The sequence below is a fragment of the Hyla sarda genome, chromosome 4, assembly GCF_029499605.1.
Source record: "Hyla sarda isolate aHylSar1 chromosome 4, aHylSar1.hap1, whole genome shotgun sequence".
NCBI classification, from domain to species: domain Eukaryota; kingdom Metazoa; phylum Chordata; class Amphibia; order Anura; family Hylidae; genus Hyla; species Hyla sarda.
In genome coordinates, this window is record NC_079192.1 from 397921402 (window position 1) to 397948171 (window position 26770).

General features: G+C 39.9%; 1 protein-coding gene and 1 long non-coding RNA gene across 7 annotated transcripts in view; one reads left to right on the forward strand and one right to left on the reverse strand.

Moving 5' to 3' along the window:
* The first annotated feature begins 1762 nt into the window (after positions 1–1762).
* Positions 1763–26077, forward strand: LOC130267452 (uncharacterized). The gene is made up of 3 exons (XR_008843195.1): positions 1763–1816; positions 12753–12952; positions 25184–26077. It is a non-coding gene; the product is annotated as an uncharacterized LOC130267452 (long non-coding RNA).
* The window catches only part of ABTB3 (ankyrin repeat and BTB domain containing 3), a 217745-nt gene continuing 203772 nt past the window's right edge, over positions 12798–26770 (reverse strand). For all 6 annotated transcript variants that reach the window (XM_056517283.1, XM_056517279.1, XM_056517278.1 and 3 more), the window contains 6 exons: positions 23881–23986; positions 20790–20892; positions 19098–19179; positions 16236–16304; positions 15865–15978; positions 12798–13097 (listed from right to left, as the gene is read on the reverse strand). In XM_056517283.1, coding sequence (XP_056373258.1) covers positions 12888–13097; positions 15865–15978; positions 16236–16304; positions 19098–19179; positions 20790–20892; positions 23881–23986 — 684 coding nt within the window. In that variant the 3' untranslated portion in view covers positions 12798–12887. The remainder of the gene's footprint in view (positions 13098–15864; positions 15979–16235; positions 16305–19097; positions 19180–20789; positions 20893–23880; positions 23987–26770) is intronic.

The window sequence follows — 26770 nt, forward strand, 5'->3', positions numbered from 1 at the left end:
ATATCTATGGTACTAGTATTATATTATATCTATGGTACTAGTATTATATTATATCTATGGGACCAGTATTATATTATATCTATGGGACCAGTATTATATTATATCTATGGGACCAGTATTATATTATATCTATGGTACTAGTATTATATTATATCTATGGGACCAGTATTATATTATATCTATGGGACCAGTATTATATTATATCTATGGGACCAGTATTATATTATATCTATGGTACTAGTATTATACTATATCTATGGGACCAGTATTATATTATATCTATGGTACTAGTATTATATTATATCTATGGGACCAGTATTATATTATATCTATGGGACCAGTATTATAATATATCTATGGGACCAGTATTATATTATATCTATGGGACCAGTATAATATCTATGGGACCAGTATTATATTATATCTATAGGACCAGTATTATATTATATCTATGGGACCAGTATTATATTATATCTATGGGACCAGTATTATATTATATCTATGGGATCAGTATAATATCTATAGGACCAGTATTATATTATATCTATAGGACCAGTATTATATTATATCTATGGGACCAGTATTATACTGTATCTATGGGACCAGTATTATATTATATCTATGGGACCAGTATTATATTATATCTATGGGACCAGTATTATATTATATCTATAGGACCAGTATTATATTATATCTATAGGACCAGTATTATATCTATGGAACCAGTATTATATTATATCTATAGGACCAGTATTATATTATATCTATAGGACCAGTATTATATCTATGGGACCAGTATTATATTATATCTATAGGACCAGTATTATATTATATCTATAGGACCAGTATTATATCTATGGAACCAGTATTATATTATATCTATGGGACCAGTATTATATCATATCTATGGGACCAGTATTATATTATATCTATGGGACCAGTATTATATTATATCTATGGGACCAGTATTATATTATATCTATAGGACCAGTATTATATCTATGGGACCAGTATTATATTATATCTATGGGATCAGTATTATATTATATCTATGGGAACAGTATTATATTATATCTATGGGACCAGTAAAGGGGGAGGGGGGCAGTAGCAATGTAGTTTTCCTGCCAGATTTTTGTCCTAATAAATCATGCAATGACTATAAAGCAAAAACATATGGCGGCTTGTAAAATATCTGCCCCCCTGGTTATCATTGGGATCATAGGTGATAGGACGGAAGGACCATTGTTTCTTCCGTGTATAATCCCTATAATATTCCACTTAGTAAGGCTGTAGGAATGTACCACATGCTGAAATGTGTCATCCGTGGCAAATGTATCCCAATCACAGAGGGCTGAGGTTTCACTTGTATCCACCGCGTTGGCGACGTTTCATACGGCGAGCGGCGCAGTTGTTTCCCGAAGCTGGAAAAGAAAACAAAGGATAGAATTATCCGGATAGAAATGTGTCCCAGAGAACAGATCACTACTGAGCGGTGACACCCACTGACCCCACACACCCGCAGCCTTACTCTGGTCAGCTGTTTCATGGCAGATCTGTTCTCGAAAAGCTGGGTGATGTCCGGTTTGATCAGCTTCACAGCTGCCAATTTTCTTACACAGCGGGGGAGATTTATCAAAACCTGTCCAGTTGCCCATGGCAACCAATCAGATTGCTTCTTTCATTTTTAACACGGCCTCTGCAAAATGAAAGAAGCGATCTGATTGGTTGCTATGGGCAACTGGGCAACTTTTCCTTTGCACAGGTTTTGATAAATCTCCCCCAGCTTTCCTAGAGCTCCCGGAATGTTCTTAGTCAGGTATCAAGAGATGTATTTCGGCATAGAATGGACTATTAGATTGGAGATGCCCAATCAAAGTTATGGGTCGTGCGGCTTCATGGTTAAAGGGGTACTCCTGTGGAATTTTTTTTTTCTTTTTTTAATCAACTGGTGCCAGAAAGTTAAACAGATTTGTAAATTACTTCTATTAAAACGTCTTTATCCTTCCAGTACTTTTTAGGGGCTGTATACTAAAGAGAAATCCAAAAAAAAAAAAGCACAGTGGCTAGCAAATCAAAACTCATTGATATCTAAGAAGTCCCAGCAAACCTGTGAGGAACCTGAACTAAGGTCCTCTACACAAAGACTGTTCTGTTTCCTGCAGTTGCATAAAATATGCAGTTAAGTTTATTCCGGTTTTCATCAGTATCTGCTGTTATTATGCAATCTGCAATTATTTCTCCCTACCGTTTCCGGGGCGGTTGGCGGTAGGACCATTAATCTAAGGAAACCGCATCCTGGCGTCACGCCAGGTCACTATTACCTGCGCCACCCAGCCACCACATTAGTTCATATCAATATAAATTTGGCGCACTTACGCATTAGCGCCACGCACAGGCCAAAAAAGGGGAGAAAGAAAAAAGTTCACCCACATCAACATTTCTAAATCCCCCTCATTGGGGGAGATTTATCAAAACCTGTGCAGAGGAAAACTTGCCCAGTTGCCCATAGCAACCAATCAGATCGCTTCTTTCATTTTTCACAGGCCTTCATAAAAATGAAAGAAGCGATCTGATTGGTTGCTATGGGCAACTGGGCAAGTTTTCCTCTGCACAGGTTTTGATAAATCTCCCGCATTGACTTTATAGCTGTTAAAGGGGTATTCCAGGGAAAAACTTTTTTTTTTTATATATATCAACTGGCTCCAGAAAGTTAAACAGATTTGTAAATTACTTCTATTAAAAAAATCTTAATCCTTTCAGTACTTATGAGCTTCTGAAGTTAAGGTTGTTCTTTTCTGTCTAAGTGCTCTCTGATGACACGTGTCTCGGGAACCGCCCAGTTTAGAAGAGGTTTGCTATGGAGATTTGCTTCTAAACTGGGCGGTTCCCGAGACACACGTCATCAGAGATTACTTAAGACAGAAAAGAACAACCCTAACTTCAGAAGCTCATAAGTACTGAAAGGATTAAGATTTTTTTAATAGAAGTAATTTACAAATCTGTTTAACTTTCTGGAGCCAGTTGATATATATAAAAAATTTTTTTTCCTGGAATACCCCTTTAAATTGATCCTTTCTATTCTACACTTTGAAGTGTTAAACTGCATATTCACATTCATCCACTGGATGGCGCAGTAAGTCTTTTATGTATTCATGATGTGAGGCCTTCAGCAGAGCAAACATGAAATGCTAATGCGGAAATCTTCACCTATAATTGATCCTCCTCCAAAACAGAGGTCTCCAAACAGCGGACCTCCAGCTATTGCAAAACTATAGCTCCCAGCATGCCCGGACAGCCAACGGCTGTCCGGGCATGCTGGGAGTTGTAGTTTTGCAACAGCTGGAGGTCCACTGTTTGGAGACTGCTGTTGTAGACACTAAAGTTAAACAGATTTGTAAAATACTTATATTAAAATATCTTAATCCTTCCAGTACTTATCAGCTGCTGTATGCTCCACAGGAAGTTGTGTTCTTTTCTGCTTGACCACAGTGCTCTCTGCTGACACCTCTGTCCGTGTCAGGAACTGTCCAGGTTTGTTATGGGGATTTGCTCCTACTCGGGACATTTCCTGACACGGACAGAGAACACTTGTGGTCAGACTGGAAAGAACTACACAACTTCCTCTGTAGTATACAGCAGCTGATAAGTACTGGAGGGATTAAGATTTTTTAATTGAAGTAATTTACAAATCTGTATAACTTTCTGGAGCCAGTTGATATGAAAATTTTTTTTCCCACTGGAGTACCCCTTTATGGGTGAGTCAAATTCTATGTTTGACCTAATATAGCAGCTACATTTTAAGTTGATAATGTTTTGCGGCCCACGAACGATCCCATAAATATCTAAATGGCCCTTGGAAGAGAAAAGGTTCGTCATCCATGCCGTAAAGGTTCTTTACAGAGTTCATCCAGCCATTGAATTATATGGCAAAATCAGATTTGCCATAATATTCTGATCGGTGGAGAGCCCTCCGAAGTTGTAGTTATAGGTCTTCAGCACCTAGGCAGACTAGGTCTCCATGGTTACCGAGGGGGGGAGATTGATCAAAACTAGAGATGAGCGAACTTACAGTAAATTCGATTCGTCACGAACTTCTCGGCTCGGCAGTTGATGACTTTTCCTGCGTAAATTAGTTCATCCTTCAGGTGCTCCGGTGGGCTGGAAAAGGTGGATACATTCCTAGGAAAGAGTCTCCTAGGACTGTATCCACCTTTTCCAGCCCACCGGAGCACCGGAAAACTGGACTAATTTATGCAGGAAAAGTCATCAACTGCCGAGCCGAGAAGTTTGTGACGAATCGAATTTACTGTAAGTTCGCTCATCTCTAATCAAAACCTGTGAAGGGAAAGAGTGGTGCAGTAAGCCCCTAGCAACCAATTAGATTTCTTCTGTCAATTTTTCACAGGCCTCTTTAAAAATAAAAGCCACCTGATTGGTTGCTATGGGCAACTGCACCACTCTTATGGGCAACTGCACCACATCCCTACACAGGTTTTAATAAATCTGCCCCATAGTCCCCTCTATCTCTCTTCTACGTACTTGTATGCTACAAGACGTTGTTTCGTCTGTGCCCCAAAGCTGCACAGACAAAACGACTGTACATTTTTAACAGGGATTGATCGATTGTCGGTTTGGCAGATATTATCGGCCGATATCCACGATTTTGGACGTTATCGGTATCGGCAATTACCTTGCCAATAATCCGATAATGCCCCGCCCAACGCACTAACACCCCCCCCCCCCCCCCCCACTGCACCGCCCCAGCTAGAGACCGCCGCTGCTCCATTGCCTCCCCCATCCCCGGATTTATAATTACCTGTTCCCGGGGTCCGCGCTACTTCTGGCTCCTGCGGCGTCCTCCGTTACGCTATGCGCTGCGCAATGACGCGTGACGTCCTCAACGCGACATCACTGTCAGTGCGCACAGTGACAGCTTAGGATGCGGACCCCGGGAACAGGTAATTATAAAACCGGGGATGGGGGAGGCAATGGGGCAGAGGCGGTGGTTGGACTAAGGACCGACAGGGGGAGAGTAGCAGGTGGCGGCGGCGGTCTCTGGCCCCGCAAAAGTCGCTGCAGTTCATTGATTTAAAGCGCCCGCTTTAAATCAATGATCTTCAGCCGCTTCTTCGGGGCCGGGGGGGGGGGGGGGGGGCGGTGGAGAGATAGCCGATAATTTATACCGGAATATCGATATAACTTATCGGCTATCGGCCAGAAAGGCCACAGATTATCGATATCGGCCCCAAAAAATCTATATCGGTAGATCCCTAATTTTTCATCTCAGTTATTTGAAAAGATGCTTCATTGATTGTCTTCGATGAATTGGGGCAATATAAAAGGTTGCAAAAATATACACACCCTCGGGGAGGGGGGAGATTTATCACAACCTGTCCAGAGGAAAAATTGCCCAGTTGCCCATAGCAACCAATCAGATCGCTCCTTTCATTTTACAGAGGCCTTGTTAAAAATGAAAGAAGCGATCTGATTGGTTGCTATGGGCAACTGGGCATCTTCTCCTCCTGACAGGTTTTGATAAATCTCCCCCCTCAAACTTATAACCAGATATTTTTTTTTTTTTTTTAGCATTTTGAGACGCATTTCTCTGTATTTCACAGACTTATTGACAATTTTAGCCGTGTCCCGCATTGTTATTACTCCTCATATTTCCGTTTTTTATTTTTTTTTTACTTTTTTTGGTTCGATTCTTTTTTTTTTTCTTCTTCTTCTTGCTCATTGCAGACAGAAACCCTTTGAATGTAGTTTACAAGCCGAGATGAAAAGGAAGACGTTCAAAGATGGAGAAAGAATGTTAAGTAAAGCTTAGTGAGGATGAAAAACCTCCAGACTTACATCTTGAGATCAAATATTGGTATTGCCCAGATTAACCTGGCGGATTTCTGCTGTCAGGCGGGCCGCGCTCTCCTCCTCTGATCTCGGCCTGTGCGCTGCGCGTTTTGTAGTCGACCCCTTGTTATTCTCGTATAGTATGGGGGGGGGGGGGGGAGATGATGCAGAGGGTGATGCTCTTTATTTGATACAGTGTTTTCCAACCAGGGTGCCTCCAGCTGTTGCAAAACTACAACTCCCAGCATGTCCGGACAGCCTTCGGCTGTCCGGGCATGCCGGGAGTTGTAGTTTTGCAACAGCTGGAGGCACACTGAGTTCGAAACACTGGGTCACACGGTCACCAGAGAGCATGCACCAGGGTGGGGACATTACACAGACATAGGGGGAGATTTGTCAAAAACCTCTGCAGAGAACGAGTGGTGCAGTTGCCCATAGCAACTAATCAGATCGCTTCTTTCATTTTTAAAGAGGCCTGTGGAAAGTGAAAGAAGCGATCTGATTGGTTGCTATGGACAGCAGCACCACTCTTTCAGATAGATATGAGATAGATAGGAGATAGATAGATAGATGATAGATAGATAGATATGAAATAGATTGATATGAAATAGATAGATATGAGATAGATAGATATGAGATAGATAGATATGAGATAGATAGATATGAGATAGATAGATAGATATGAGATAGAAAGATATAGATAGATATGAGATAGATAGATAGATAGATAGATATGAGATAGATAGATAGATAGATAGATAGATAATAGATAGATAGATAGATATGAGATAGATAGATATAAATAGATATGAGATAGATATAGATAGATATGAGATAGATAGATAGATATGAGATAGATAGATAGATAGACAGATATGAGATAGATAGATAGATAGATATGAGATAGATAGATATGAGATAGATAGACATGAGATAGATAGATAGATAGATAGATAGACAGATATGAGATAGATAGATATGAGATAGATAGATATGAGATAGATAGATATGAGATAGATAGATATGAGATAGATAGATAGATATGAGATAGATAGATATGAGATAGATAGATAGATAGATAGATAGATATGAGATAGATATGAGATAGATAGGTTGGGTTCAAATCACGTTTTTGCGATACTGTTTTCAATCAGTTTTTCTAAAAAAAAAAACGTATGGCAAAAAAAACAGATGGAACAGTATGAGAAAAAGTAAACCGTATGCGTTGTTAAACTGTATACTATTTTTAAAAGTGCATACAGTTCCGTCCGTTTTTATTTAAAAAAAAAAAAAAAAAACATAAGTTTTTGATAATTTTGTCAATTTTTAATGGGAGGGGTGTTGGGTGGGGACTTTAGGATGCAAATGCGCATGTGCAAAGTAAAATCTGTATACGGTTTCCCGTATGGAACCGTATACATGTGCGTTTCCCATTGACTTCCATGTTAAAAAAAAACGTATGCGGTTGCAGTACGGTTTTTAAACCGGAGGCAAAAACGTAGTCAACCATGGTTTTGACTCCGGTTTAAAAACCATACTGCACACGGTTTACTTTGTCCCATACTGTTCCATCCGTTTTTTTGCCATACGGTTTTCTTTAGAAAAACAGATTGAAAACAGTATGGCAAAAACGTGATGTGAACCCAGCCATAGATAGATAGATATGAGATAGATAGATATGAGATCGATAGATAGATATGAGATAGATAGATATGACATAGATAGATAGATATGAGATCGATAGATATGAGATAGATAGATAGATGTGAGATAGATAGATATGAGATAGATAGATATGAGATAGATAGATAGATAGATGTGAGATAGATAGATATGAGATAGATAGATAGATATGGGATAGATAGATAGATAGATATGAGATAGATATAGATAGATATAGATAGATATAGATAGATATGAGATAGATAGATAGATATGAGATAGATAGATATGAGATAGAGAGAGAGAGAGAGAGAGAGATAGATATGAGATAGATAGATAGATAGATAGATGAGATAGATAGATAGATAGATATAAGATAGATATGAGATAGAGATGAGAAAGATAGATATGATATAAATGAGATAGATAGACAGATATGAGATAGAGAGAGAGAGAGCAATAGATAGATAGATATGAGATACATAGATAGATATGAAATAGATAGCTAGATATGAGATAGATAGATATGAGATAGATAGATAGATAGGAGATAGATAGATAGATAGATATGAGATAGATAGATATGAGATAGATAGGAGATAGATTGATATGAGATAGATATATATGATAGATATGGGATAAATAGATAGATAGATATGAGATAGATAGATAGAAATGAGATAGATAGATAGATATGAGATAGATATGAGATAGATAGATATGAGATAGATATATATGATAGATATGAGATAAATAGATAGATAGATAGATAGATATGAGATAGATAGATAGAAATGAGATAGATATATATGAGATAGATACAAAAAAAGCAGCAGAATTCTGGTTCAGATGAAAAATGGTGTTAGGCTTTATTCATCAAGCGAAAAAATGCGTTCTTTCGACCGTCTCACACAGTCTTTGTCAAACCGGAGTGCTGCTGCATTATTCTGTATTATGGGATCTTTACCTGGGCTGGATCAGCATGTACCTGGATATGCTATAAGGGAGTGCGGTTCTCCTACTAGATAGAGAGAGAGAGAGAGAGAGAGAGAGAGAGAGATGAGATAGATAGATATGAGATAGATAGATATGAGATAGATAGATAGATAGATAGATATGAGATAGATATGAGATAGATAGATATGAGATAGATAGATATGAGATAGATAGATATGAAATAGATATGAGATAGATAGATATGGGATAGATATGAGATAGATAGATATGAGATAGATAGATAGATATGAGATATATAGATAATAGATATGAGATAGATAGATATGAGATAGATAGATAGATAGATATGAGATAGATATGAGATAGATAGAAGACAATATTAGAATATTTTTTATATACATTCTGAACATTTCCTCCTGTATAGAAATATTGATTGACTGAGAGATAGATAGATATGAGATACAGTCACCTCCTGAAATTATTAAAGAAAATGAAGTATTTCTCACAGAAAAGGATTGCAGTAACACATGTTTTGCTATACACATGTTTATTCCCTTTGTGTGTATTGGAACTAAACCCCAAAAAGGGAGGAAAAAAAGCAAATTGGACATAATGTCACCAAACTCCAAAAATGGGCTGGACAAAATTGTGCACCCTTTCAAAATTGTGGATAAATAAGATTGTTTCAAGCATGTGATGCTCCTTTAAACTCACCGGGGGCAAGTAACAGGTGTGTGCAATATAAACATCATACCTGAAAGCAGATAAACAGGAGAGAAGTTCACTTAGTCTTTGCATTGTGTGTCTGTGTGTGCCCCACTAAGCATGGACAACAGAAAGAGGAGAAGAGAACTGTCTGAGGATTTGAGAACCAAAATTGTGGAAAAATATCAACAATCTCAAGGTTACAAGTCCATCTCCAGAGATCTAGATTTGCCTTTGTCCACAGTGTGCAACATTATCTAGAAGTTTGCAACCCATGGAACTGTAGCTAATCTCCCCGGGCATAGACGGAAGAGAAAAATTGAAGAAAGGTGTCAACACAGGATAATCCGGATGGTGAATAAGCAGCCCCAAACAAGTTCCAAAGATATTTAAGCTGTCCTGCAGGCTCAGGGAGCATCAGTGTCAGCGCGAACTATCCATCGACATTTAAATGAAATGAAACGTTATGGCAGGAGACCCAGGAGGACCCCACTGCTGACACAGAGACCTAAAAAAGCAAGACTACACTTTACCAAAATGAACTTGAGTAAGCCAAAATTCTTCTGGGAAACATCTTGTGGACAGATGAGACCAAGATAGAGCTTTTTGGTAAAGCACATCATTCTACTGTTTACCGAAAACGGAATGAGGCCTACAAAGAAAAGAGCACAGTACCTACAGTGAAATATGGGGGAGAGTCAATGATGTTTTGTGGTTGTTTTGCTGCCTCTGGCACTGGGTGCCTTGAATGTGTACAAGGCATCATGAAATCTGAGGATTACCAATGGATTTTGGGTCGCACTGTACAGCCCAGTGTCAGAAAGCTGAGTTTGCATCTGAGATCTTGGGTCTTCCAGCAGGACAATGTAAGAAGCTTATTGATGGTTATAGGAAGCCACTGATTTCAGTTATTTTTTCCAAAGGGTGTGCAACCAAATATTAAGTTAAGGGTGCCAATAATTTTGTCCAGCCCATTTTTGGAGTTTGGTGACATTATGTCAAATTTGCTTTTTTTCCTCCCTTTTTTGTATTAGTTCCAAAACACACAAAGGGAATAAACATGTGTATAGCAAAACCTGTGTTACTGCAATCCTTTTCTGTGAGAAATACTTCATTTTCTAGAAAATTTTCAGGGGTGCCAACATTTACGGCCATGACTGTATATATAGATAAATAGATGATAGATAGATATGAGATATATACGGTACTGTAGATAGATATGAGATGGATAGATAAGATTTTATATACATTTTCAACACTTCCTCTTGTAAAGAAATATTGTCCTTATTTAGGTTTCAAAATACATACAAAAAACACTTATCTTTTTAACTGAAATTTATTTTACTGGAGATCGGTCTTTTTCCAAATAAATATAATTTCATGCTCTTGGAATCTATTTTTTTTGTTTTTTACATTTGAAATTATAGATTTTTTTCCCTCTCAGTTGTTTCTCCATTCCCCCTTATAGTAACAGTTTACAGAACGTATAGGAATCTTCTTTAAAAATGGATGAAAAAAACACACCGGATTATCATGTCTCCAACCATCCAATGTCTTTGTCTTCATCCTGAAATCCCATCCATCCCCCCGGACTCTATAGCATTGTACAATATTTACACAGGACATCCATTGGTCAAATACTTCAGACAATATATTAGGACAGAACCGGATGTTAACAAATCTTCTATACAATAATTCATTAAGTTATCATGCTAAATTTATTCCGTTTACATTTTTTTTTTGACTTTTTTGTTATCTATTTAATATAAATAGAATTTATGGTAGGCAGATATTTGTGATCTATTGGATAGTCAACAAAAAGTGGTAAAAGCATGTAGAGAATTGGCTCTACCTTTGAACATTGGCCGGTTTACCATTGGGTGCACTTGATATGGACCAACAGCGGGTCACGTGATCATGGGTATTTTCAGATTTGCCTGGAATCCCATTGATAATTTTGGATATGGTTTATATAGTTGGGTTTGACCCTATAGAATTAGAGATCCCATTTTGTCTCAAAAACACCTACAATGCAAACCTGGCCTTACTGGTCAAAGCTATGGAAACAAAAAGAATTGATATTCCGAAAAGACGTAGACATGAAACATCATTAGACCTTAAATAATGGACCCAAAAAACTTACATTGCATTGTCAGGCGGCTATCTACATCTACCAGTCATGTCTTAGTGGGAACAGGCATGCTGATCTAAATGAACCATTCCCTATTCGTTTCGAGATAGGAACCAAAAATTGTTATTTTTTTAACATCGGCTGTTTTCTCACAAATTTTTTTCTTTTTTTTTTTGCTATAAATTTTTTTACATTTAATATGTCATGCAATCAAATGTGAAGCAAAAAAGTATCTCGGAAGATGTGGCACATAACAAAGGTGCGTGATCGCTGCATACACTAATGTAAGTTTTGACACATACAACAAAACATACATGTTTAGAGGTTGGTAGTTTTTTTTTTTTTTCTTCTGTCGTCTATGATGTCATCCTACGAGAACCGATAACAAGAGATAAAAAAATGAGTCTGTGTGAGTGATAAGGATGATCCTTATGGCTTTCCGTACCAACACACTGCGACACCACGGAATCTCTACCAACTGTAGAGAGTAAATAACCCTATCTTACAAAAAAAAAAAAAAGAAATGAAAAAATAAAAAAAACTGGAAAAAATCTAAAAATAAAATAAAACAAAATTTGCACCATTTTTTTTTTACCTAGTGATGTAAAAACTAATACCTACAATCATTTCAACATATTCACAGTGAAACAGAATTTTTGGAGTCATCTTTTTTTGTTGTTTTTTTTTTTTTGGTACTTCACGAATGGGCTCAAAATGATCGTACTGCGGAATTCTTGGCAAAATGATACACGATAACACCATGCAAATCTGAGTTTGCTTAAATTTCTTCAAAGTAACTAGTATCCACATGCCGATATTCTAAAAATGTTTTTTTTTTTTTGTTGAAAAATATTTTTTTTTTCTCTGCTCCATCCTGGGCAACCTGAATAATAGGAGAACGTTTCAGACTTGCGTCAGGAAAAAAATAAAGTCACTGCTCGGACATATTACTTACAATTTTTTGAGAAAAGATAAGAAAAGTCTTTGTGTTTTTTTGTTGTTGTTTTTAAACCGACAAGGCCACCCCGTTTTTTTTTTACATTTATATATATCTATCTATATATAAATATTTTTTTTTAATAGAAATCTTTAAAAAGTCATGTACCCTTAAAAATCTTCCAGCTCTGTTCCTTCGGACGTTGCGGTCGTAGTCAATTATTATTGTATCGAAGCAGTTCTGTCTATTACCTTTCCCAGTAATGCTCATATGACAAGAGTTGCGTAAAGCTGAGAAAATCAAAAATATCACTTTTTTTAGATTGACATCTAGGAACATAGTATCTTTTTTTTATAGTAGATATTCTTGCTACGTAGTATCCATTGCTCGTTGATATGTTGAAGCAGTAATTTTCTTTTATATAATTCAAAGTCTGTTTTTTAAATTTCTTTTTTAACAAAAATAAGAATTTTATTTATTTTTTATATATCGTTTTATTTTATTTTTTTCCAGGAAGATCCGGAAAGCCTTCAGCCTTAAGCTTTCAGAAAAAATAGGAAAATCCGGTAAAATGAAAAGCATTTTATCTTCATATAAGCCTTTGAGAGTAAACACTGTACACATTGACCGCCCCGACGGCCGCCGACTCTATACTATAGACCCTTTCGAAGAGGATAGATGGATAGACTGTATCCGTGTCGCCAACGTCCTTTGTAAGTCACCCAGAACATCCTGGCCCGATGTCTCGCAGTTCTTATCGTACAATAGTTGCTTAAAGGCTTCGTTTTCGATGAGGAGCATCATATTTTTTAAGAAGTAGCCTTCACAGTAAGACGATAACTCAGGGACGCCAAGAAACTGCAAACACAGGGATAGAAGGAGTTAGAGGACAAAGTCGGATTAGTCACAAGATTAACTACACAGGCCAGTTTTTTTATTTATTTTTTCTTCAACCTTGAGTACATATGGTATATATATATATATATATATATATATATACGGTACATACATATATATATATATATATATATATATGTATATATATATATATATATATATATATATACACACACACTGGTAGAGTAGTATACTAACAGTACATTATAACAAAACAAAAAAACTAATCTTTATGAGATAAAAAAATTCTTAATAATGTTTGGAAATAGACAAAAAAGCAAAAAAAAATATTTCTAAATAAAAAATCTAATTCTAATTCAATATAAATGCATTACTAACATATGTACTCTAAAATAGCATCAACAGAAAGTACAACAAAAACAAGGACATGAGCATAAAAGTAAAAAAAAGACCCACAAATAAAATCAGTAAAAATAATTTGAATCCCACTATTTGAGTTTTCCAACCAATAACATGGGTGATAGGATAGGTGATAAATGGTAGACAAGTGGGGGATTACGGTAAGTCCTTTAAAGGGCTTGTCCATTTAAGAAAACTTATAAATAAAAAAATCTAAGGGGACTGCCATTCAGGACTCTCATCTACTAATCAGACTATTAGAGGGGCTACAAAGAACGTCTCTCACTCTGGAGGACCCAGACTGTCTATGGATTACATAAACAGTCAATTGGTATTAAAGGGGTATTCCAGGCAAAAACTTTTTTTTATATATCAACTGGCCCTGGAAAGTTAAACAGATTTGTAAATTACTTCTATTAGAAAAATGTAATCCTTCCAATAGTTATTAGCTTCTGAAGTTTTCTGTCTAACTACTCAATGATGATGTCACGTCCCGGGGGCTGTGCATGATGGGAGAATATCCCTTGCATGATGGGAGAATATCCCCATAGAAGCTGGACAGCTCCCGGGACGTGAGTCATCAGAGAGCAGTTAGACAGAAAACAGCAACTCAACTTCAGAAGCTAATAACTATTGTAAGAATTAAGATTTTTTAATAGAAGTAATTTACAAATCTGTTTAACTTTCCGGAGCCAGTTAATATATATATATAAAAAGTTTTTGCCTGGAATACCCCTTTAATGGGAACTGTGTAACACTTTAATTCTCCTGCGGTGGCGCTGCAGGGAATTTGAACAGCACTGCTTCATTCCAATTATTGGGGATCTTATCATCAGGATTCTCTGTAATCTGCTTATCACCAGGACACCCAACAAAAAATACTGTCCGAAGTGTACGGTCTCTACCATATGGGGAAAGATTTATCAAAACCCGTCCAGAGGAAAAGTTGCTGAGTTGCCCATAGCAACCAATCAGATCGCTTCTTTAATCTTTCAGAGGTCTTTTCAAAAATGAAAGAAGCAATCTGATTGGTTGCTATGGGCAACGCATGACATTTTCCTCTACACAGGTTTTTATAAATCTCCCCCATGAAGTTTTCAAAATAAACATTTGACATTTGTCAAACCATGTGACAACAGATAAAAACCTGTATAACCATTATTTTTTGCATATGGTAGGTTTGGGAAATAACAAACAGCGGCTAAATAAGCAATGTCTGATTTATTGGAATAATCTTCCTGTGTTTTTACAGAAACTACAGATCAGTGAATTGATATAACATTTCAGTTTGCAGCGTATCTTTTTTTGGCAGGAAAACATTGAAAATGTAAAAATGGCACGTATTCTGGTACTTTTCTATAACAGCAGTCTGGCTGTGTAGTCTGGACCTCCCCTTAAAATAGTAATCTGGGTGTAAAGTCTGGAGCTCCCCCTATAACAGTAGCTTGGGTGTGTATTCTGGACCTTCCCCTATAACAGCAGTCTGGGTGTGTAGTCTGGACCTCCCTCTATAACAGAAGTCTAGCTGTGTAGTCAGGAGCTCCTCCTATAATGACAGTCTGATTGTGTAGTCTGGAACTTCCCCTATAACAACAGTCTGGCTGTGTAATCTGGACTGCCTTTCATAACAACAGTCAGGTTGTGTAGTCTGGAGCTACCCCGATAACAATAGTTTTGTTGTGTAGTCTGGAGCTCCCCCTTTAACAGCAGTTTGGCTGTGTAGTCTGGACCACCCCTTATAACAGCAGTCGAGTTGTGTAGACTGGAGCTCCCCTATAAACAGTCTTGCTGTGTAGTCTGGAGCTCTCCCTATAATAACATTCTTTCTGTGAAGTCTGGACCGCCCCCTTTAATAGCAGTCAGGTTGTGTAGTCTGGAGCTCCCCCAATAACAACATTCTAGCTGTGTTGTCAGGAGCTCCTCCTATAATGACAATCTGATTGTGTAGTCTGGAGCTTCCCCTATCACAACGGTCTTGCTGTGTAGTCTGAACTGCTCCCTATAATAGCAGTCTGGTTGTGTAGTCTGGAACTCCCCCTATAACAGCAGTCTAGCTGTGTAGTCTGGATCACCGCCTATTACAGAAGTCTGGCAGTGTAGTCTGAACTGCCCACTATAACAGCAGTCTAACTGTGTAGTCAGGAGCTCCTCCTATAACAGCAGTCTGATTGTGTAGCCTGGTGCTCCCCTATTACAAAAGATCATAATACCTCTCTAAATAATTTTATGCTGGTTCCCTATTTATCACTAGGACCCTTCTTGAAAAGACCGCCAATCAGATTTGTATATTAATCCAACATGGGCATTTTAAGGTAGATCTTCTTTTTTTTCTCAGCATTGTGATATCCTTGTAATCTTATACAAGTACCTTGGCATGGTTATAAATATCCACACAGTTTTCTGTATTAATGCTTTTGGCGCAGATAATTTCACAGTGGCGTTGCAGAGCTTCCAGGTGAAAAAACTTGCTGGCAGACAACAGCTGCGAGAGAGGAAGAAAGGGGTGGATAATGAATTCATGATGGCGGAGGCAGAATAGTAACATTAATACTCTAATCCCATGCAGCAGGACTGTAAATATGCCGTCAATATCGGATTATCAATCATTAGGAAATTGGCATTGCGCTAAAGTGTCTGTCTTATCGTCAGCGGCGACTAAATGGCTTCTCTTCTAAACATCTGCGGCCGGTTAAGCCTGAAGATCTCCTTTATTGAAGACGACCCCAATGTGCAGCTTACCTCCATGATTTCATTATTCTTAATGAGGAGCGATTCTGTGCCGCCACAGTATAGGTACTGCATAACCAGCTAGAGAGAGAAAGAAACAGATACATTGTAACAAAGACACAGCTTTTAGGAGTCATGGTCATTGGATCATGTAAAACTCAACAGAGCAATTTATCATCTTATCCCGTATCTCTTTCTTCATGAATACATGATTTATTTTTATTTATTTTTTTTTTTTAAACAGCACCACTCTTTTTGACAGGCTGTGTCTGGTATTGCAGCACAGCCTCATTCACTTGAATAAGTACGAGCCGCAATACTATATGTTTCCAATGAAAAATAATTTTTTTTTGCTGAACCTTGGATAAAAATTATTACAATTTTTTGTCTTTGCAGAACTTTGCGGAACACTATACACAGTTCAGCCATATTGTGTATTATGCAGTCCCATATGCAGTAAGCTATGGTATGTGTTTTGATATCTATCATAACTAACAGCATCTTAATCTGGAACATTTCCTACAGTAGATCTTCTGTGGGACTATCCAGCCTATGCTCCATATGAACATCCACCGGCACCCTTGACCCTATTGCCAGTTCATCGGTTGTTCTTTCTTGGGCCACCAAGGACCCTTCAAAGGACCTGCCAATTTGGAAATACTCTGACCCAGTTGTCTACCCACCACAACATGGCACTTGTGAAAATCGTTCCAATCCTTACATTTGCCCATTTTTTGCTTCCAACAGATCAATGTTCACAAACAAAAGTATCTTCCTTATAACTCATTGCCAAATCACAGTTTTTCCTTCTGAATACATATTAAAGGGGTACTCCGGTGGAAAACTTTTTAAGAAAAATCAACTGGTGCCAGAAAGTTAAAAAGTTAAACAGATTTGTAAATTACTTCTATTAAAAAAAAATCTTAATTCTTCCAGTACTTATTAGCTGCTGAATGCTACAGAGGAAATTATTTTCTTTTTGGAACACAGAGCTCTCTGCTGACATCATGACCACAGTGCTCTCTGCTGACACTTCTGTTCATTTTAAGAACTGTCCAGAGTAGGAGGAAAATCCCCATAGCAAACATATGCTGCTCTAACTACCTACCTACCTTCCTACATAGCTACTTGGCTACCTAGTAATAAACGAAAGGCAACCGCACTCCCATAAGGTGCAAGATATAAGGTCTTTATTCACACAAGCGTGAAGGTCGCCACCTTCACGCTTGTGTGAATAAAGACCTTATATCTGGCCCCTTATGGGAGTGCGGTTGCCTTTCGTTTACTATTTGGAGGGATTCGTGACCGGGATCTGTAGCAACTGAACGCACCAACTATCACCATTGCATTTACCCTAGGAGTGCTGCTCTCTTGGACTTTTTTCTACTTGGCTACCTAACTACTTGGCTATCTAACTACTCGACTACCTACCTGGCTAACTATGTAGCTACCTGGATACCTACCTACTTAGATACCTTGCTACCTAACTACCTAGCTATCTGGCAACATGCCTAGCTATCTACCTAACTACTTGTATACCTACCAAGCTACCTACTTACCTATCTAGCTACCTATTTACTTACCTGGCTACCTACGTTCCTGGTTACCTACCTGTCTACTTGATTACCTACCAAGTTACGTACTTACCTACCAAGCTACCTATTTACCAGGCTACCTACCTTCCTGGCAACGTATTTACTTTCTTAGGTGGTATGAGAAAATTGATCTACCTACCTACCTAAGCATGTATTTACCCATTGGTGAAGCAACATACCTGAGGACATTCCTACCTTTGGGGGGTGGAGGACTACTACTGAGGAGAGAACTACCTTCTTTATGGGGGGGGGGGTTATACCTGCCTAAATAGGAATCTACTAACCTACCCACTTTAACTGTGCAGGACACCAAGGGGGGCATTATGACAATTTGGGGGCCTATAGCTGGGATGTTGTGTAGAGGAGGGGAGGGCACTGGCAAAATGTTGAATCTAGCGTTGGGTCGGGTAGGGCGTTGTTGCAGGGGGTGGGGGGAGTGTTGTAGGAGCAGGAACAGCACCTCGCTAGGGGCACTAGGTATGTCTCTGCCTATAGCCATTCTGCCTGAGTGATTGACTCCGCTGCGGTCTCTCTATGTGTTTGAATAGACTGATCAAATGGATTCTGCAAGGACGATGGTATTAATCCCGCTCTTCTGTGGGGATATTGCATAATACATAATTGATGCCGGCTGCTCAGACTATGTGGTATTATTAATACGCCGTGCATAATTCATAAACCATTGTAACCCGATACGTCAAATTATATCTAAGTAAATCTTACATTAAAATGTCAAAATGTTCTTTACAAGAAAGCTCTGCCAAATGTAGATGAACCCAATGTACAGCTGCTAATGTTCTCATAGTTAAAAGTTATCCAGACCCCCCTGGGGATAAAAAACTCATTGACTCCTTACCAAGTACTAGAACAGTGTTTTCCAACCAGGGTTCCCCCAGCTGTTGCAAAACTACAACTCCCAGCATGCCCGGACAGCCTTCGGCTGTCCGGGCATGCTGGGAGTTGTAGTTTTGCAACAGCAGGAGGCACACTGGTTGGGAAACAATGTACTAGAGCCACAATGAACTCAGTTTTGAATTGGTTCTATGATAAAATTCTGGTTACCTTCACCTGCCTCTAGGGGGAGCTCCATATATACAGATTTACACAGCTCTCCATTGGTTTCCAATAAATCCTATGCATTTAGCAACTCGCCACTAGGGGCAGTGTTTCTCCAGTTTTAATTGCCATGACACATTTTTATGTTTTAGTTTTTTAGTGTTTTTTCTTTGTTGTTGTTGTTTTTTTTTTTTTTATTAATCAGATTATTTTACACACGTACCTGAAAGATGTGATACTTCACGTAATTGATTTCAATGCAGCTGTTTTCTGTTGTCGGCTTGTTGGTGAGGAGAGCTTTAAACCTTTAGAAACAATTCATGGTTAGAAACCGCGGATTCGCAATGTAAGCGATGACGGCAAAGAGTCATATGTGTTATGTAATACACAATACATATGTGTCATTTTATTACATCCGATTGGCAGGTCATGGCAGTATCTTGGGAAGATAAGCCCTCCCCCGTGGAGACTGGTGGCTGGGCTTACCCACCCTACCCCTATCCCCTATTTCAAAAAGTGTACCTTGTATTATTAGTTTGTTAAGTATACTTCGCGCACTTTGTGTTATAGTAATACAGGTACAAGTATACAGATTTGCCTGCATGTTTATGGTATCCACAACCCATTTCTTGCCTATATGTAACTTTGCATGTACCAAAAGATATAAGAGGTTAATTTATCAGGACCCTATATATTAGTGAAGTCTTGGTGCATAGCATGCGGCGCATACATGGCTCTCTGCGCCGGCTAATCCACCTGGAGTTTTGTGGGTGTGCTTTTTAAAGAGTACCTGTCATCAAACCATATTTTCTAAACTAATTCAGATTATATTCCCTAACTACTCCTAACACCCCTCCTGCCCTTAAATTTTTTTTTCTGAGCTTTAAAAAGCTGTGTATCATACTTTTCCCCTTGCTCCCATTGTGTGAGCTCCCAGCAGGAGAAAGTGGGCGTTCCCCAGCAGGCGTGATGTCACTAAAGCCTGCGAGAGCTGTGCCTCCCCATCCCCACACGCACTTCCTGTGTTTGGTCTCCTGCCAGGCCAGGAGGAGACCAAACTAACGCTTTGACTTGTGTCAGGGAACAGGACAGAGCCACCTAGAGGCTGTTTTTTCAATCACATAAAAAATATTTAAGGGTTGAAAATTTTAACAGCAAGTAAATAGCAAAGTGTCTTATAATTACATAAGAAACAATATATTAAAAGTTTGGTTTGGTGACAAGTACTCTATAAGGCGCACAGTTTACGCACAAATTCATGACCCGCATCTTTTGCTAAATTAGCACAGTTTTGCGCAATCAGGTGTAGGAAGCTGCGCCGGGCCCACTGACAAATTTGCTCTATATTTACTCCAAATTGTGCGTAAACAATAGCTGCCATTTATCAAAAGGCGCCGGCATCTTGATAAATTCCGATCAGCTGAGCCCTGCACGCACTACTGCGCCACATCAGGTATGAAAAAAAAAGTTGCATGTGTTAATAAGTGACCTTCTCCAAATAAATTAAAGGGGTACCTCGGCCCTAAGACATCTAATCCCCTATCCAAAGTATAGGGCATAAGATGTCTGATCGCGGGGTCCAGCTGCTGGAGACCCCCACAATCTCTCTGCAGCACCCACCTGTGTGAGCTGCACGCCAGCGCTGGAGGCTCCGAGTCAGAAGCCTTGAGACTACAGGGCCGGAGTATCGTGAAGTCACGATTCCGCCCCTGTGTGACGTCACGCCCCACCCCCTCAATGCAAGTCTATGGGAGGGAACGTGATGGCTGTACCAGCGGGACCCCCGCGATCAGACATCTTATCCCCTATCCTTTGGATAGGGGAAAAGATGTCTTAGGGCCGGAGTACCCCTTTAATGTAAGTAGCTTGGTTTTCTCGAAACCCCTCTCCATCCCGGCCTGCTGTAATTTCTTACCTTGGAGATGCTGTGAATAGCAACACTTTGTGTGCATAAAAAGGTCTTCCTTCCACAATAAAGGTGACATCTGACATCTCTTTGTTGTTGAGGAAATGAGGATCTAGAAAGAAACAAGAAGGAAATTCTTTTACTTTGTTTTAAATACATTTTGAAAATAAAATTTCTCCAGAAAGAGCGCCACTCTTGTCCACAGTTCATGTCTGGTATTGCAAAATCAGCCTCATTAACTAATACACAATGCATGGACTAGAGTAGTGCTGTTTTTAGGGAAAAGGAGATATTTCTTAAAGGGGTACTCCAGTGCTCCAGCATTCTGAACATTTTGTTCAGAACGCTCGGAACCGGAGGCCGTGATCATGAAGTCACAGCCACACCCCCTCCATTCATGTCTATGGGAGGCCAACTCGCCCCCTCCCATAGACATGAATGGAGAGGGCGTGGTGTGATGTTGTGAGTGGGCATGGTCATGACATCACAACCACTGCCGCAGGACCCCTGCATTGCCCGTCATCAGTCACAGAGCGATCTTCGCTCTGTGCAGCTGAGAAACGGGAGTGCTGCGGGAGATCACGGAGGCCCCAGCAGCAGGACCCCCACGATCAGACATCTTATCCCCTATCCTTTGGATAGGGGATAAGATGTCTAGCAGTGGAGTACCCCTTTACATTTTGGTGCACCCCTCTATTATATAACACACTTGTTTGTTGTATAAAAGAAAGAAGGAGATTCATGATTAGTATGTAAATTGGAGAAAACTGTGAAGATTTTGTACCTTAATATACACATCTCTAGGCTATTGAGGTAGGCGTGAAAAATTTATTTTAACACTTATTTTGGCAAACTCCATGTACTCCCACTGTTTAGACATGATTTGTGATCTTAAAGGAGTTTTTATGCTTTTAAAGGGATACTCCAGTACTAAAAGCGTATTCCCTACGGGATTAGTGTCTGATCTCGGGTGGGTTTAGAGTCTGACCCTTGGACCCCCAGCAATCTCAACAACAGGGCTCAGTTTCTCCCATGTGCTGTCTATGGGAGCACTGGAGTATGTCTAGCACTCCCATAGACAGTGCATGGAGTGTGTGTCAACAGGCTTCTCCATGCATAGGGAGAAACAGGGCCGTGTTGTGTAGATTGTGGTGGAGCCCAGCGGTCAGACACCCTCGCGATCAGACACTTATCCCCTATCCTGTACATAGGGGATACGTTGTAAAGAACTGGAGTACCCCTTTAAGTTTATAGAAGTGGGGTTGGTACTCTGTTCACAATCCTTATCTTTATGTCGAAGTGGAAAGCAGTAGATTAGAATGCGTTCTGTGCAATGCTTTATTTCCCTTATGGTGACGCTGCAGAAAATACTTATTGACAGGTTTTAGAGCTGATCGATGGGGGGATCCCATAGAGAGACAGGGGTACAGTAAGCTTATAGTAAGTCTCAAATCCGTGTGCAAAAATTATACAACGTTATCAACCGTAAGACATACAGGACAGTTGGCCCCATTGCACCATTGCGAAGATATAAATTATGTCCCCCACATTGACCCCATCACACTCCTAACCACTCTCAACTGGAACTTCTGTTGCCCCATCCTATTTTTATAACTGGGTATCTTTTCCAGTTGTGGAGGCCATGTCCTTGTGTAGGTTCTCTCCATTGAAATATGGAGGACACCTCTCCAGGGACCCCATAGCAGCCACATGGGCTATCTTTATGATGGTCTTTCAAACATAGTCAACTATTGAAATCTGACTAAAGCTCTAACCATTCAATGTCTGTGATTTTATGTTGTTCCTAAGAGGACTGAACCAGTTGTGGGTCATGTATGAGACAGTGAACAATCCTAATGGCCAGAAGTCCTTTGAAAATGTGTGATGGGCCGAACCCTTTTTCATTGCTCATTGGATCCAAAAGGAGTTCACCTTAGAACTGTTCTGAACTCTGGAGCTTGTGATGTCATAGCCACGCCCCCTCATTATGTCATGCCCCGCCCCCTCAATGCAAGTCTACGGGAGGGGGCGTGTCAGCCGTCATGCCCCCTCCCGTAGACTTGCATTGAGGGGGCGGGGAGTGACATCAAGAGGGGGCGGGGCTATTACATCACAAGCTGACGGCTCCAGTGTTTGGAACAGTTTGTTCCAAACGCTAAGCAGCAGAGTACCCCTTTAAAGGTTTGCATGAAGGCAAGATCTTTACTAAATACAGGCCAAAAGTTTGAGCCATCATAAAGAATAGGTAGTCATAAGGAGGCTCATGCCCCTTCTGATAAGAATAGGGGTAATACAAGATCAACAAATCAGAGTAGCAATTACACCCACAAAAGGGCCATATCGTGCCAATCACAGATCAGGGAAGAAGCCAATAAGCCTATGTGGGCACTCCATGAGCCTCGTTTCCATAACTGAATGCCTGAAAAGTGGTCAATGGTTGTTAAAAGGCCATGATATATATAACAGCTTTCTAGCCCCCCCGCCCAGCTGACACTAGAGGTATTTCAAGTCGGATAACTTATGACCCATCTACACCATGCCTTTGTAGTTTAGTTGAGCGACAACAACAAAAAATATGGGTCACAGCGAAGCTTAGGAGTTCTTTCCTTTTCTTGTTCTGGGCTTTATCGATGGATTGCTTGGCGGCCTACCTGAACTGAAGCCGCGCAGGCACATGATCAATAGTCCTGCATCAGCTGCAGAGCACTTGTCTTTTGCAAAATGGTGGTAGATTAAAGTCTGGAGATACGCACGGATGAACAAGACCTAAATGCCTAAGAAGATCATCCCACATTCGGCCAATGTTTCTAGAGCTGTTTAGCCCTTGAACATCAATTAAATTGCACCTGTCATTGTTCAGATCTTGAAAAAGCTGCATATCAATATAAATGAGAACGGCATTGTAAAGCAAATGCTCCAGCCGAGCGTAACAGGCATGATCTAAAAGTACAGAGAGGTATTACGCATGGTGCAGACTACTGATGAGCTCCCAGGGCTCCGCTGGTTCATCGGTGTTTGCATATCTTTCATTTCTGGCGTAACAATGCACAAAGAAGCATGAATAAACTACATTTCCAATGTGACATTTGTGAACGCTTACCCAGCCGAGACGTCTGCTTGCGCTTTATCTCGGTCAGCTTTGGGATGGGGTAGGGGCCGTAGCATTGGCTGAATATGACGGTCAATTGTTGACTGATAACCTCGTTCTGTAATGGAGAGAAGACAAGTCCGGTTATACCAATGTGATTCACATTGTGATCTGTGGGAGTTATCTATGTTATGACAGGTCCTAGAGATGTTAAGAGAGAGTATCGGTGAGGGGCCATAAACTGAGACTCCCACCATATGGGTCCCCTTAGCTGTTATCTCCTTGATCTCTGAGCTGATGTTGATCAGTTCAGCTCATGGACCCCCACCGATGCTATCTTCGGGAAAATCATGAAGCCCTGCTGTTATGACGTTCAGTAGGTCTCATGTTTCAGGAGCCAAGGGATGAGTGAACCAGTGGAGTCACCCCTTCCTCCTTCATACCAATAATCACATCCTGACCCAACTAACAAGTGTGGAGTGTTGAATAATTCGTATATATATCACTGATATTTAATAAGAAATTAACTCATACACGCAAAGGAAAATACAAGTGGTGTAGGTAATGGGTGAATTTGTGATACTGAATAGAGACGAATACACATTTTGGAAAAAATATCTTCATTGTCTGTTGGAACATATCTTAAAGGGGTACTCCGCCCAAAGGATAGAGGATAAGATGTCTGATCGTGGGGGGTCCTGCCGCGATCTCTCCTGCAGCACCCTCGTTTCTCAGCTGCACAGAGCGAGGATTGCTCTGTGGCTGATGACGGGCGATGCAGGGGACTGAGTATCGTGACGTCATAGACTTGCATTGGGGGGGCGGGGTGTGACATCACGAGGGGCTGAGCTGTGGCATCAAGATACTCTGTCCCCCGTATCACCCGTCATCAGCCACAGAGCGATCTTCGCTCTGTGCAGCTGAGAAATGAGGGTGCTGCAGGAGAGATCGCAGGGGTCCCCAATCAGATATCTTATCCCCTATCCTTTGGATAGCGAATATGCAAATATCGCAAACATAGGATGAATATTCGTCCATATATTGGCAAAATATTGTGAATTCGAATATGGCCCCTGCTGCACTTCTGGTGGACCTCCATCATTATTTCTTCAGTATCTCTTCCTCTGGTACGTCTTTAGAGTTATTTCCTCTGATGGGCCTTCTGTAGTATAGTATCATTTCTACTTGTGGCCCCAAGGTACCTCAGTTCAAATCTATGAGATCCTCAAAACAATGACCCATTTTGTCTACCTTCTTTATTCCTTCGTATCTTATTGACAGCACAAGTAAACTTTTATCCTTTTATATTTTCCAGCTCGCTAAAGCAATGAAAACCGATGAAGTGTTGAACGTCTCCCAAATTCTTCAGCTCCATCCCAGCAGCCCAGGACTCTCCGGAGTACTTCTCATTGTCAGCTCTAGTAAAAGTGATTAAATTGCTCTCCCGAGTCCAGGTACTTCTTACCAATGTGGTTGGTGTAATTAAAAACAATCGTCATCTCGGTGCAGCTCCGAGGTCTGTAAGATCCGTGGTAGGAAACTGATCTACAAAAGGTTTGTGTTTTTTTAGAGAAGATGAAAGCTTTTCCTCAGTAGACCGGAATGAAATGAAGGAAAGAATAAAAAAGCCCCATCAGACTAAACGCTGGGAGATCTGCCAAGAATAAACTTGGAAATTGCATTTAAAATCACAGCTGTGAAGTGAACTTTGGGAAACCCTGGGCGAGAAGGAAAGTTAGGTCCTTGGGGGCCAGTAATGAGACGATTGCAGGGATGATGGGATCGGAGCAATGTCATGATCAGTGAGTTAGATTCTTTGTTAGAGATACATGAGCCTCCTATTCAGTGGTATTTGCTCCTTGCCCATATATAACAGGGTGATCTTTGAGTTCTGCGTGAGGTCACAGTACACTTATTTTTGAAATATGGAATAAGACAGGACTATCATAATATCTATAACAGAGCTGACGTCTTATAAGCCCTACAACTAAGTGATCGACCAAAGGGGCCATTTAACCGGTTGCTGATCTGTAACAAGTGAGATCATTGGTCAGGAGGGTGGGTAGAGGGAGTGCTGTCCTAGTGCAGAAACCGATTTTGAAGACAGCAACGGAAAACGGTGCAATTTTTTATACTCCATTATAGCTATTTTAAAACCCAAATACATATTTGGTGTTACCAAGAAAAGACTCAATTCATTATCTAATGAATACTGGATCACAACCTCCACTAACCACATTGCTGTTGGGGCTGCGTAATATACATATATATATATATATATATATATATATATATATATATATATATATATATATAAATAAAGGGAACACTTAAACAACACAATGTAACTCCAAGTCAATGACACTTCTGTGAAATCACACTGTCCACTCAGGAAGCAACACTGATTGACAATCAATTTCACATGCTGTTGTGCAAATGGAACAGACAACAGGTGGAAATTGTAGGCAATTGGCAAGACACCCCCAACAAAGGAGTGGTTCTGAAGGTGTGCCTCAATACATTGTGCCTGTTTCCCCTTAATTGCCCCTTCAAATATTTTGCAGCTAAGGGTACAATTGAAGGTATCAATGATATAATGGGAGGGGTGTCTTCCTGGTAGCAGCCCCCAAGTGACCTGTACTCTGCCTCCATTGTTGGTATGCTAATGCTTCCACCTACTAGGTCGGACAACAGTGGAATGGTCTTGCTCGATGGTAGGTAGCCCTTCACATACCAACATGCATAGACATATTGCAAGTACAGGCGACATCTGGCAAAGCACATCTTCTTCTAGTTCTCTCTATTATCGAGTGAACTTTACTATAACAATCTCTCATCAGTACTATATAAGCGTACACATCCACTTATCTCCATTTACAGACCCAGTTTAACTTCTGAAACG